The following is a 14014-nucleotide window of genomic DNA, read 5'->3' on the forward strand; positions in this document are numbered from 1 at the left end:
CAGTGGTACTTTCCAATCATATGGTATGAGAATGTCCTAGTGTAACCACTTTGTGTAAAATGGTTGAAGAAAATCTGTCTGCAATATTACACATTTCTGTTCCACTATCCTCATCAGTCCTAATTTTAAATAATATGCACTGCAGCTGCATAAACATGTGTTTTTAGCTAATTTGACAGCCTCTAAAAAGTTGGACGCCACAAGGTGGAAACATCATCGTTTGTTTACTCGGCAACAGTGGCTGCCCACTTTTATTGAGGTTGTTTTCCACCTCCTGGTTCCACAGAGCAAAGGAAGACACAGTTAAACTCTGGGCCAAAATTGTGGAAGATCTTAAAGGCTTATTGAATTGAAAGACCCCTCTCCCGTCTCATCTCCCGTCTCATCTACTCTCTGAGTTTTGGTTTTCTGTTTGCTTAATTTTTTAATATAATTTTTGATTTTATTTGTTACATGTTTATGCGTACTTAAAGACAAAATAATGATCAAATGAATACTGGTATCAGTGGATTTAAGGCTTGTTGAGCAGACATGTACAGATTTATTTGTTAAACTGGCACAAAAAAATAGAAAAAGACAGTTAATGGTCAAATTACCATTTTATTACATCTGTATCCATACAACCCAGAATATCACAATCATAACTTATATTAATTAATTATCTGTACTTTTTTTGTCAAATAGCTCTATGGGAACATTTTCAAAGGTTCCCCTATCAACCGTCACCATGTCACTGAGGTTAAGGGACCTTTCACTAAACAGTCTACTCAAGTGAACAAGGTTCATATGCAGCACAAAGAGCTGACTCTCTGTGGCAATGCTGTCCATCACCATGCACGCATGGATGGAAATATTCCACTAACCATGCCGTCAAGAGACAACACACACACACACACACACACATATCATTATGCATCTGGGAGTATTGCACACTCTTCAGTGCACCAGTGATGTGTAAGTAAAGCAATGTCTTTGCCACTAGGTCCAAGAGGCAGTTACCCACCTGTCTCTCTCTCTCTCTCACACACACACACACACACACACACACACACACACACACACACACACACACACACACACACACACACACACACACACACACACCCAAGAGGCCTTGCATTACCCTGCTCTTCCTTCCTTTCCTTCTTTCTTTCTTTCTTTCTTTCCAGTAATAGCTTGTCAAAGCAGCCAACTAAATGAAGCTAAAAAAAAAAAAAAAGCCTTATACACAATTGGGCATTATCCGCTAGGCTAGCTGGCCTCTCACCACTGTAGCCCAGGGGCTAATGTCCAAATGAGATGGTTCATTTCAGATCTCGCTCTCTCTCTCTCTCTCCCCCACTTTCACTTTTCTATGTTTATCTTCATGACCTTGTCGCCCCCCCCCCATGGAGGTAAAGGACAGGAGTGGTAGTGAGGAGAAGCGGCTGAGTGAGGAGAGAGAAGATAAGGGGTGATGGCCATGGCTTCTGGGGTTTTTGTGTGTGCTGGAGAGGGGCATTAAAGGATAGAGAGAGACAGAGACATACAAGGAGAGACAGAAAGCTTTAGGCCATAGACCATAGACCAAGTAGCCTTTTAAGTGATCTGATTGCCTTGCTAGAGGACTACAGTGGCCAAACTCAGAATGGTTACTAATAATACATCTCCATTTAGACTGACCCTTCAAAAACATGTGGGCACATGAATACACACACATGGGGGCACACGCAGGCAAAGAGAAGGGCAAACACATACGCTTACCCTAACAAAAGAGATCACTCTCTGCTCTCATAATGCCAAACAATGACAAAAAATAAAGAGGACCACAAAGAAAGAAAGAAAAGACCGTAGAGATATGGAGACTGTTCATGTCCTTTAGTGGACAAGGAAAAGTATAAAATGCTCATTTTCAACTGATCACTGAAGTACTGTGGTGTGTATGTGGCCTTAAACAACAATCATTGATTAACGTTAGGCCTACAGACCACTTAGGGCACGCCATGTGTTATCACTCACACAAAGACACCCACACACACACACACACACACACACACACACACACACACACACACACACACACACACACACACACACACACACCATCATCATCAAATGGCTGCTGAGATGAGACAGAAAAAGAAGTCGACTGACAAAAAAGTACAGAGGCAGAGAGAGTCAAGAGCGAGGAGGAAATAATGGAGATCTGATGAAAATAAAAGTTAAAGAAAATATTTAGAAGAAGGTGGAGAACCTAAATTTTTCCAAATATATAACACAAATAAATTCTAACACTAAACAGTCACATTCGGTGACTGTTGATGCCATGTAGAAGCATCTGGATGTTTGATTTGTCAATCGTCATTTTCTTGTGAGGACACATACACACACTTTAAAAAATATTAAAAAAAAAAGCCTGATCGTGAGGAAGTGTGTGGGTAGCTACACTATGGCCTGGCTTTAGTGTGCCTCTTTAAAAGGACATTGTGGCATGACAACAAAGATGCTAAAAGTGGCCAGTAGCTTCTTTGTACACACAGCCAGGGATTCATGCACACAGGCACAAACATAAGCAACTATAGCAGAGTCATACAAAGACTTAGAGCACCCCCAGCTGGGGGACAACACTGACAAAAACAGACAGATGCAGAGTTGTGTATTCACATGCATTGGTCACTCTGCACATACAGCAGCTTATACCTATTACAAGGTGCACTATTTATCTTTCTCTCCCTCTCTGTACTTAGGCACTTTACACCCCTTATGCGTGTTATGTAGCTTATAGTGTTTATGTACTGTAGCTATGGCTGAGCAAATGTTTTCCCACACACAGTCCAAACAAAGGCCAGGTGACACACATACACACACACACACACACACACACACACACACACACACACACACACCTCCACAAACATACAGACACACACACATCATGAAAGAGGTGCAATTAGAGCATCCTACTCCAATTAACCAGCTCTCTAAACAAATCCACATTAGGCCCTCCATTGTGGCTGTGCTCGAAAACAGCCACTTGGGAAAGCGGCATAAAAGCTTCAGCTGTATGTCTCCTCGAGGACACGTGTGCGTGTGCGAGTGCGTGTGTGTAGACTGGTGGTGGTTACACAGTGGCACAGAATCTGGGCTGTTATGATTGTGGAGGTGATGGGAAGATTGTGCAATCACTGGTGGGTGGAGAGAGTGCGAGGAAGGCAGAGAGGGAGGGAAGAAGCACAGCAGAGAGGGTGGAAAGCAATGAATCAGTGAGTGAAGATGTTACCAGCAGTACAAGAAAATTAGAACCTGTAGCACTGACATGGTAAGCTACTACTCCACTGTGCAGCGCTGAAACGTCTTTTTAACAACTTCTTGTTTACTTTAGAAAAAATCTCATCATATTTGAAGGTCTGGACGAGGCATTTGGATGCATTTTAAACTTGCATTTTATTCTCCACAGCGAACTTTAAATGTCCAGAAAAAAACGGTGCAGCAAATAATGATTTTTATTATCATTTAATCACAACAGCGGTTAGATAATATTTCACTAAATATTGAAAACTGCTGATAATAAACTGAAAATGACATTTACTAATGTCTTGTTTTGCCTTTATGAGGAGTCCCAAGACCCAAATATTTAGAACCTATTAATCAACTCATCATTTTGGAACTAATCCAGAGCCATGCAAATATTTCCTGTTTGTTCTGAAGATATGGTGAGCAGCTTTCTATGAAAATTTCTACTCCTTTGAGTAGATAAACTTAGGCAAAGCTTACTCTCCCACTAAATACCACCACATCCGGCTGCTTCAATGATATACTTATATTCAAGTTAACCGCCCCAAAAAGTTTAGGTTAGTATGAAAAATAAAAAAAGAGAAGCAGAGGAAGAAAAGAGACGCACAGAAACGGCAAGGAGGGAGGGAAGAAGAAGATAGGGCGCTAAAAATTATGTCTCCATCTGTGATCCTGCACTTAACCCTCGTTCTCTACTTCCAGCCCTGAACACACACACACACACACACACACACACACACACACACACACACACACACACACACACACACACACACACAGAGGATAAAAAGCCCAGTGGGGAAGCACTGCGACTTTGGAGGGAATCCATCCAGCCACTGGGTAGGACACCAATCTTTCAGTAATCCCTTCTTCCCCTACTGAGACACAGATTTGTTGTGTGCATGTCCACATAAGGCCTCAAAATTACTTTTTTATGTTTATTAACATGAGTATCTAATGGGATATTGCGGCTGTATTATTTAGTTATAAATAAAGGAGTGATGAGAGTAAAACACCAGGTCGGAATGAAAGTCCAGCTTGCTTCGAATCTTATCAGATCAGTCATTGTTCAAGACATGAAGCCTGTTGCTAAACAGTATGTCTTTATCTGGATTATACTTAATGCCGACTTAAGTGCTATAATCATATTCACTGACTTTCTATAGCAGAAGTTAAACTCAGTATGGCGTTCTGAGGCAACCCCCCTTTAAAGTGGTATGTTTGAATGAATATTCAAGTGAAAACACATAAATTGCAGCGCTCACTTTGCCTGCTTCTAGGAAACCATGTGCTGAATCAGTCTTGGGAGTTTTGTCACACACAAAGTGCAACTTTCTAGAAATTCCTGCAGCTCCTTTAAACACTAAAATTAATGAATAAGTCACAAAGATATGTAGCTATTGTGCAAAAAAAAAAAGCTGCAAAAATGTGTATGCCAACAGACGGATTCTTCTTATAATATTACCTATTAGATATAACTTAAAATCTTGTTTAGTCACAGAAAACCTTTACATAACAATTATAATTGTCAGGTATTGTGGTGCATGAGGATCCGCTGCACAATGTTTCACAATTATGACCAGACCCCTGCACCTCTGTCACTACGCTCATGTAATCTCTCTTATTCTTTTCCCTCTGCTCACTGCATATGTGAAAGAAAAAGAGAAAGAGGGAGGGGGGGAGTCAGAGAGAGTATATTTCAGCCTCAGTGGGCAGACACAAAGGTCTGTGGCGCCATGGCCTGCTGTGGACAGATACAGAGAGGTCTGTACCTGTGTGTGTGTGTGTGTGTGTGTGTGTGTGTGTGTGTGTGTGTGTGTGAGTGTGAGAGAGAGAGAGAGAGAGAGAGAGAGAGAGAGAGAATAAGCAAGAGTAAGGGAGTAAAAGAAAATAAGTCTAAAATTCACCAAAATCCACTTAAGTTAATTTTAAATAAAGTTAATCAAAATTTGGAGAGTTCCCTTTATTCTTTCTAGTCTTTAAGCTTTCTCAAAAGTCTTAGTGTCAAACTCAGACAACTTCTATCCCATTATGTTCTACAAAACAGAGTAAACACCACATCATGGCAGTTGGCAGCTAGCACAGCCAGAACAGCGAGAGTCTCTTCAACCTGGAGCCCCAGAGAGATGCTTGTTAATGATTAGGGCAGTCTCTCAGGGGGGCACTTGAAAATCAGTTAACTTTCCCCTCAAAGGCCTACACTAGCTCGCATTAGCATGTAGCACAGCCATTAGCGTCAACACCTAACATTGGCACAGTCAACTGACAGTTAAAGGCCCCTATGGGGCTATTTAGAGAGTCTCCAGACACAGAGAGAGAGAGACTGACAGAGTGAACAAGCGACTGTAGCAGTTTGTGCATTAAAGCTATATAGTGAGTCACAAAGTAAATTAATGGCTCTTTAGCTAAATAACAAACACATTAGCCATTTCAGCAAAGACACGTTGACAGACTTAAAGTTGACAAGCAGCTGCTCCTCCTTCCTGTTAGGGCTTTATGACAAATAGTCTTAAGCTGTAATTATTTTTTGATAATTATCAGAGTCTCTGCATATTTATAATGATGTCTAAAAATATATTTTGCATGTCCATCTGACACTATATAGTAACAGAATATATTCTAATGATAAAGCCACTATATCAGCTAATACCTCAAGAAACCTAAAACTGTAAAATAAAGTGCTGATAAAAACAAGCCTTATGTATATTATGAAAAGTTGAGAATAGCAGCATAAACACATTCCACCTGCTGCATAAAAGTTCCCTCCCAAGCAACTTGTAACACACTAATAAGTTGATTAAAAATCTATTTAAAAAGTGCCCAGTTTTATTACAGCAGGGGAAAATGGTGAAACCAGTGCAAAGCAAATAAACTCTGAAGCACACCAACACAAACTGAGTGTTTGGAGTGAAGCCAAAGCCTATTCCCATATGACCATGTAACCATTTGCTATAGCTGCTCCACTCTCTGACTAACGCACTAATCACATTAATCATCTATTTGTTTTAAAACATCATTAGGGACATTCACACAGAGCCTTGCTTACGCATAAACAAACACACTCACACTGGTGCACTTGTGCCTGTGAAAGTACATAGTGGTGCACTTGATGGGTACAAGTGGGAGGAGAGCCAAATTAACTACCACACACTAATCACTTAGCTCTCTAATGGAAACATACTCAGCACATTTATGTTTGTGCATACATTTATGGTACACATAAAAGACACATTCATAAAGCGAACATGAACAGTTAATATAAATAAAGTCTCATCTTGATCCCAAAGAATATGGTTTTTTAATGCTATAGGTGTATGGGTCAATCTACTGTATGACATAGAAGTATAAAAATATTTATATACAGCGTGGAGAAAATGTACCCCACTTCTATATGCTACTGTGCATTCATCATTGTGATGATGTAAATGACTCGAATAATCAGGAAAAAAATGCCTTTAAAGCTTTTATAGCTTTGAATTAATAATTACGCTTGAATACGGATTGAAATATGTGACACAAAGTTTTTTTAAAAAAAATCCTTATAAAAAGGGTAAAAAAACAAGATCTCTCTCCATGACTGCCAGTTTTTTCATAGCAAATAATATAGCTTAACTACCATTGCTACACAGGAATTAACAGCACTTCTGGGTCACTTCTTTGACTCTTATGATTTACTGCATGAATGAAGTGGTAGTAATCATAACTAAGTGATCTATACTCTGCTCTGACACACTCTTTCTTTGAGTGTTTTTTTTACATGCTTGAAGAGACCAGTATATGCTGAGCTTATGCACCATAGGGAACATTGCCAGGAGGGGCATATAGGGGTTGGGTGACTTAAATGGAGAAAAATCCAATTATTGTATCCGTCCGGAGGGAGGGTGAGCTTTTAGGGAGGGGAGCGACCTGTTATTACTCTTTCTCTTTTCTTTCTCCTTTTCATTCATCCCCTAATTCTAGGGTAAGGGGGTAACCTAAGAAAAGGGGAGAGCCAAGTGGGGAGACATGAGGGTTATGGGCTGAACTTGCTGTTAAAGTATGTCCTTGTAATTAGCTGAGTATTAGCAGTGGTGACAATGCAAGAGCACTAGGCAGGGAAGCACCCTTTAACGCTCTACTCATTTCCTGAACTTAATCCCCACTGCTTACTGGTAATAGTGCACAAGTGCACACGCATCTGGACACACACACACAAACTCTCAGTCATGCACAAATTCACAAAATCAACTGCTGGCTATAAAGGGAAAGAACTCCCTGAGCAAAGTTACACCCAACAGCTCACCTCCAATCTATATTGGGCTCAAAGTCATAATGATTAGTGCGCGCACGCGTGTGTGTGTGTGTGTGTGTGTGTGTGTGTGTGTGTGTGTGTGTGTGTGTATAAACATTTTTGCACATTAACATCAACTTGTGTTTAGATATATAGCGTGGCAACTGTTTACTTCTCGAGTGTCGAGAAGCTTCTAACACCCAACAGTACTTCAGGCGAGTCCCTGTTCCTTATTTCCTCCAGTGAACGGATGGAGGAGACAAGGCTATGGAAGCAAAAATCAATTACTTTCAATTAAATCAACCAGCAACTCTTTCAATGTGCCCTCAAGCCACTCAAGTCATGCTTACAATACCTCCAACCCCCACTCCTACACCACAAAGTGACACACGCGCTACAGGCACATGTGCATACACACTTTAAAAGCCGCATCCACTTACTGTGCGACTGTCTTTTTGTGTTTAGCAGTTAAATTATAGACTTAGAAACAATTGCGGTGGCGATGGCGAAAAATGCTAGAGTATTTCAATGTGTCATTTTCATCCAACTGTACAGGACATACAAAAGTAGCATTTAATTGTGCTTTGTGCATTTCATTTGGCTTATCTGAAACACATTAACCAAACAATTTGTTATTGTCTATCAAAAGCAGAGCCACGCAAACAAAATACTTGAGGGGAAACAACAACTATCTATCGCTCTCTAAGAACTATATAAACTTTGTGTCTGGTCGGTTATTTCTCTGTTGTAACAATGCTTCTCGGCAATAAATCTTATACCGTTGGAAAGCCTATTTATTTCCCCTTAAATGGTGCCACATTTGTAAGGAAAATGCATTTGTGGGTTGAGTGTGTGGGTTGTGCCCATGAAAAACTTGCCAAAGCTTCTCTGCCAATGCCAAACAGTTGTTTTTCCCATTAAACAAGAAATCCAAGCAGTTAATATCAAAAGCAACTCAAGCCTCTCCAGTCTCTCTTGGAGCAATTTAGTGCAGTAGGTGTTGCTCATGAAAATAAAATATATATATAACACCAAGTTGTTTTTTTTTTTGTTTTTTTTTTAATTAGAATCAATAATAGGGAGACACAAGAGGCTACTGGAACAAATATCTAGTATTCGTGTATTTTTTTTCTTGAGGTCTGGATTGATTCATATTCAGATCATACGGTTTACTGAATGTAAACTGAAGTGCATACTTTTGGTAATCATCACAATGTACAAAGATAAAATAAGTAGCGCTTAGAAAAACTGCTGGCAAAGGAGCAATTAAGCAACAGCTCAGAGAAATAGGAGAGAATGAAAATAAGGGCATGGACCAACTGTGTTACTTTCTAAAGAGGCTTGTGTAGCAGTCTTGCATCACATTGATTTTTGTTCCATTAGCTTAAATCAAAATCGTAAGAGACACCTGAGCTCGGTCCAGAGTGCACCAGTAGAGAACCATTTCTATAGAGAGCATGTTATAAACAGCGCAGAGGGGGACCGCAAACCTTGTCATTGACACAACAGGCTGAGTGAGCACACTATGTGTGTGTCTGTGTGTGTGCATGTCAGCCAGCTCCCAGTCTAGCGCTATTGTCTAACAAGGTCTAATTAGCACTATGGCACAATGAATTAGCATAATTATGCAAACAGGGCTCCGCTAAAGGCCTGGCACAAGGGGAGGCTACAGGGGGCACCTATTACAACACACACGCACATGTGCAAATTCAAACACATGCATGCACGCACACACAGTCACTAAGAACACTTAGACACTAGTATAAAATATTAAACACGCATACATAAAAGGTGACAGTACTTCCGAATACAGAAAACACACGGATACAAACATACCTGTCCACCACTTCAACAGAAAGTGACAAGATCACAAGGCTGTGCATGCACTGTTGAATGGCCTATCAAATAAGCCATTCATGTCTCTGTGTATTCTGATACCCCTATTTATCTTTCCAAATACATCCTCCAGTCATAAACAGACCTCATACCACCACAAACATCAGAAATCACCTCTCTACGACCCTCCCTCACAACACTCAAACATTCAGGGTTTGTAGTATTCACCAGCAGAGGTCATAGGTGAAGTCTGTGGGAGATAATAGGGATGACTGAGAGGCTGAAAGGCTAGTAGCCATTCAGACAATGACAGCTGTAGTGAAGAAGCTTCTATTAGGCTTTATTAGGATGTTTGGCTCTTGATTACACACACACACACACACACACACACACACGCACGCACGCACGCACGCACACACACACACACACAGTCATGTTTCCAGTGTTTCAGAGGACATTATACTGACGTACATTAATTTCCTGCTGACATATCCGAACCATAACCACAACCACTACATATATAACACTAAACACTACCTCAACCAAAACCTGACCTTATCCTAGCCTTATCCCATGTCTTCCTCCTAAAATGTACTGATTTACATCTTACATCTACAGTTTTGCTTTTGATCCCCAGATAAGTGGTGCAACCCACAATGTGACAGTAAAAACAGATTTGTATCCCCACAAAGTGTAATGCTGTAAGTATACACACACACACACACACACACACACACACACACACAAAGAAAGATTAGTGTGCATGTGTATACAAGCACTCTATTTTGTCACTGTGACCTTTGCTTGAAACATGAACCCAACCAGTAACCCCACAGCCCAACAAGCCCTCTTACCAAAAGCCCTGCGACATCAACAAGCTCTATCCAAACCCTCTTAAAGACACACACTTAATCACACATCCTGTGACGTGTGTTCTTAGTCACCCAACCCCAAGGGGCATGTATTGTGTCCTAAAATCCTAACCCCTAGCAGGAAACAAGCACTCCTTAAACTCCTAACAACACCCATACAAAGCTTTCTAACAATTACAAGCCTCCAGTGTCAGCTAAAGAACCAGGAAGGTCAGGAGTTCAGAGTTCAGATAGTTAAATGTGACCAAGTCCAACCTGAAATAGTTCCAATTGCTCAATGAAAAGACATAAGCTGCTAACGCAGATTCATGACCTCTGGATAACCACCAGATGGGGTGCTTTCTACGCATGTATCATAATAAGTGAACATCAGGTAACAGTCACCTGTCACGGGTCAATGTGTGCTATTCTATAAGACACCTGGGTTCCCCGAGGAAATGCCAATTACAGGTCCTAAACACTGAATTCATTCCACAGAAAACGAACCCCAACCCAATCAATTTGACAGCAAAATAAAATTCAGCATAGGTCACTGATTTTCTGACATCTTAAGTGAGCAACCATTTGGCTTAGTCATTTTAATTGTCTTACCTTTATTTCATTGTGCCCACTTAAGTAGTTTCTTGAGGGTGCATGCCTATGTTAGGTAGTTATACCAGCATTTTCCATTAATATCAACCATATATACAGTATAGGAGATAGACTTGCCACCTATCCATATTGTACCCATCTCTTGCCCTGTGACAGCTGTGATAGGCTCCCATTTTTTCCAAATGGTACACTGTTTAAATCTCATCCAAGACACATTCACATAACCTAAAATCTTCACTGGGATGCCTTATCAGGTCCTAAGGTCTTAAAATAAAAGCATTGACTCTGGTTTTATCTTCACCTTAAGAAACAATATATTTTTCAATATATTGTTGGATAAGCACAATAGCCAGGAGAGAGGGTCATGCTGAGAGGGGGTAGCAATTTTAAGCTGAGTCCACACATTTTGGGAGCAGTGGGCTAATCTGGCCAGGCTTTTTAGCCCGCTATTCAAGAGGACAAGGACCCCTAGGATTTGGGCTTGTCCACACCTCAGGGGTAGGGGATTATCAAGACAGCAGGAAAGGTGGAGAGGGTGTGATGGTGGGTGACATGAATATGTGTTAATTAGCACAGTAGCAGAAGATTCTGTAAGTATTGTCCCAGGCTGTATTTCTTTGTAAGGAGTGCGCACAAGTGAGTACGTGTGTTTGTGTATTTTTAGAGGGGTTTTTCTCTGACTCACGCCCCCAAAAATATACCCCAGAGCTCTGACAGGGTCACCTCTGGGCCTTTCAGTGGCTCCTCTCAACCAGTCCTAATTGATCTCACGCATTACTAGCCCCAAACATGGGATGGAGAACAGGAGGGAGATGGCTGCCCTATTGTTTGAGGAGCGAGGTCCCCTTACTAGTGGCTCTCCACTCCTTACACACTCACACACACACACGCATGTTACACCTCCGGCATGCCCACCCACCATCTCCCCCCCTTTTCTCCTCTATGCTCTCATCTCCGGCTGTGCTAATCCACTGACCAAGTCAGGAACTCAGTTACCCATCTGGCAAAGCATGACTCCAGCTGGGAGGACAGAGGGGTGGAGGGGTCGAAGGAAGAAAGAGAAGCAATGGTGAGCGGAGAAAACTGAGAAAAAGGAATGTGGATGAGGGGGTATACTCTAAGTAGTTGGAGATGGCTTGTGTGAAGGAGAAAGTCTTTACAAGTTACTACTTTATATACACTAAAGGAGGAAGAGAACAAGGAACAGAGCGAATGAGGAACCTGCAAACGACAAAGAACGGTGAAGTGGAGTGGAACAACCCAAAGACACGATGACCTCTTCTTTTTTACTCTCCAAAGAAAAAAGTATTGATCCTCTTGTCTCCTTGTGGAGAAAAAGGATTACTCATTCTAGCAGGTTGGAATGAGAGTTGCCACTGAGCTCTGTCATTACTAATCTGATTCCAGTGTGCAATGAAGGAGCCTCTAGCCATGGCATTCATCCCTGACTCCCGTGGAACCATCTGGCTGGGTAGCACTAACCCATGACCTTTCTCTAAACTATGACATGTCTGGGAAGATGGAGCTTCACAAAACGCTGTATAGAGTGAGCAAGATGCTTATATATTGAACATGATACTTATAAAAACCACATTTTTATTGCATTAAGACATTTGTCATTGTTGTTTTCTAAAACTCTCAATCATGGTGCAGTATTTTTTACTATGCAGGTGTGGTTAAAGAGATTTTTCTACAAATATGGACAAAAAATTTGTGTTGTATTGCAGGCAAATCACTGATAATTCAAAATAGTTATAAATGCAGGAAAAATTTGCAATGACATTAACTCTGCATACTGTAGAGAACACATAAGTGAAAAGAATATCTCAGTTTGGATCCTACATTAGTGAATTGTTTAAAAAAAAAAAAAAAACTGGAGCTGAAATACCTCCAGTTTAAATATTTATTGCTAAAATACTTCAATAAAAACTGTACAGAACAGCCTAAATTAAACAAAACCAGAAATAAACTCATAACTTCTGATACTATAACACTTTAAAACTGCTTCAAAGAATGAAGGTCAGAACTAAGGCTGTTGTGCTTCCAATGACTCCACTCCATATCATGGAGGATGTGCAAATCCCTCCTTGACTCATGGTCTTTCCTTTCTCCCAAACCACTCATTAGTGTCGACTGAAGCAATAAGAAGACTGCAACCCACTTTACTTCTAAAGGACATCTGAAGGTAGTTGGGAGGAATGAGCACATGATAAACCTTTGTAGAAGCTGCACACGAGAGATACACTCCAATTCAGAGAGATGGAATCAAAGCACCTGCATCAAACCATCAATCAAACACTAACAGAACACAGCATGAGGTTAACCCAAACTTGAAGTGAGGGTGTGCGTGTGTGTCAAGGATAAAAGCCAGGGAGCACTATGGGTAAAATGAACTCCACTGTGAGCACAGTCATATGCATGCTTGGATAAACACTCAAACACATTACAAAGACAATGCCTAGTAAGATAAAGTATGTACTTACAGACATTACCGGTGTTGTCAAAACTGCTGAGCACTTCATTGACTCTAAGAGGCCCCAAGTTATCCCTTAGAGATACAAAAATATAAATAGTTATATAGTGGGATTGAAAGATATACTATGCTTTTTGCATATAGATGATAGATGAACAAAATTATAAAAAGTTTTCACAATTCATTTTAACAAGTCTAATATTTTGTGGTATCACAAAATGTCCCTTTGTTTGTTGCACTGTGACTGAACTTTATCAGTGCCAGAATGAAACCAGAACCTCATGTGCATCCATTCAAGTGTGTGTACCTAAGTAAGGCACTGTACTCAGGAAAGTAGACACTTCTGTACTCCACCCACTGGTCATCTGAGGTATCGCTATGGTCTTGTGTCACAAGTCTTTTTCTGCTGAATAGGTCAAATGTGGCAAACCTACGAACAGACACCTGTTTGACCTCCGGACTCTCCACCTGCTTCTGACGCAACACCTGCAACAGGCAAAAACAAAAAACATTGAAATAAGGTGACAAATATGCTACAGTACACAGTAACTCCTTGAAAGTATTCATGTTGCATACATTTCTTTGGGAATAAAACACAAAAGATCACGTTTAGTTTAGCAAGTATTATATGGGCGGCAGGGTGGTGAGGTGGTTAGCACTGTTTCCTCACAGCAAGAAGGGCCTGGGTTGGAAACCAGT

General features: G+C 40.8%; 1 protein-coding gene across 2 annotated transcripts in view; it reads right to left on the reverse strand.

Annotated features, from left to right (window-relative positions):
* Positions 1-14014, reverse strand: part of camkmt (calmodulin-lysine N-methyltransferase) — a 121242-nt gene that overhangs the window by 104535 nt on the left and 2693 nt on the right. For both annotated transcript variants that reach the window (XM_030747477.1, XM_030747478.1), the window contains exons 2-3: positions 13623-13801; positions 13326-13390 (exon numbers count right to left, since the gene is read on the reverse strand). In XM_030747477.1, coding sequence (XP_030603337.1) covers positions 13326-13390; positions 13623-13801 — 244 coding nt within the window. The remainder of the gene's footprint in view (positions 1-13325; positions 13391-13622; positions 13802-14014) is intronic.

Source organism: Archocentrus centrarchus, chromosome 15, assembly GCF_007364275.1.
Source record: "Archocentrus centrarchus isolate MPI-CPG fArcCen1 chromosome 15, fArcCen1, whole genome shotgun sequence".
Classification (NCBI taxonomy): Eukaryota; Metazoa; Chordata; class Actinopteri; order Cichliformes; family Cichlidae; genus Archocentrus; species Archocentrus centrarchus.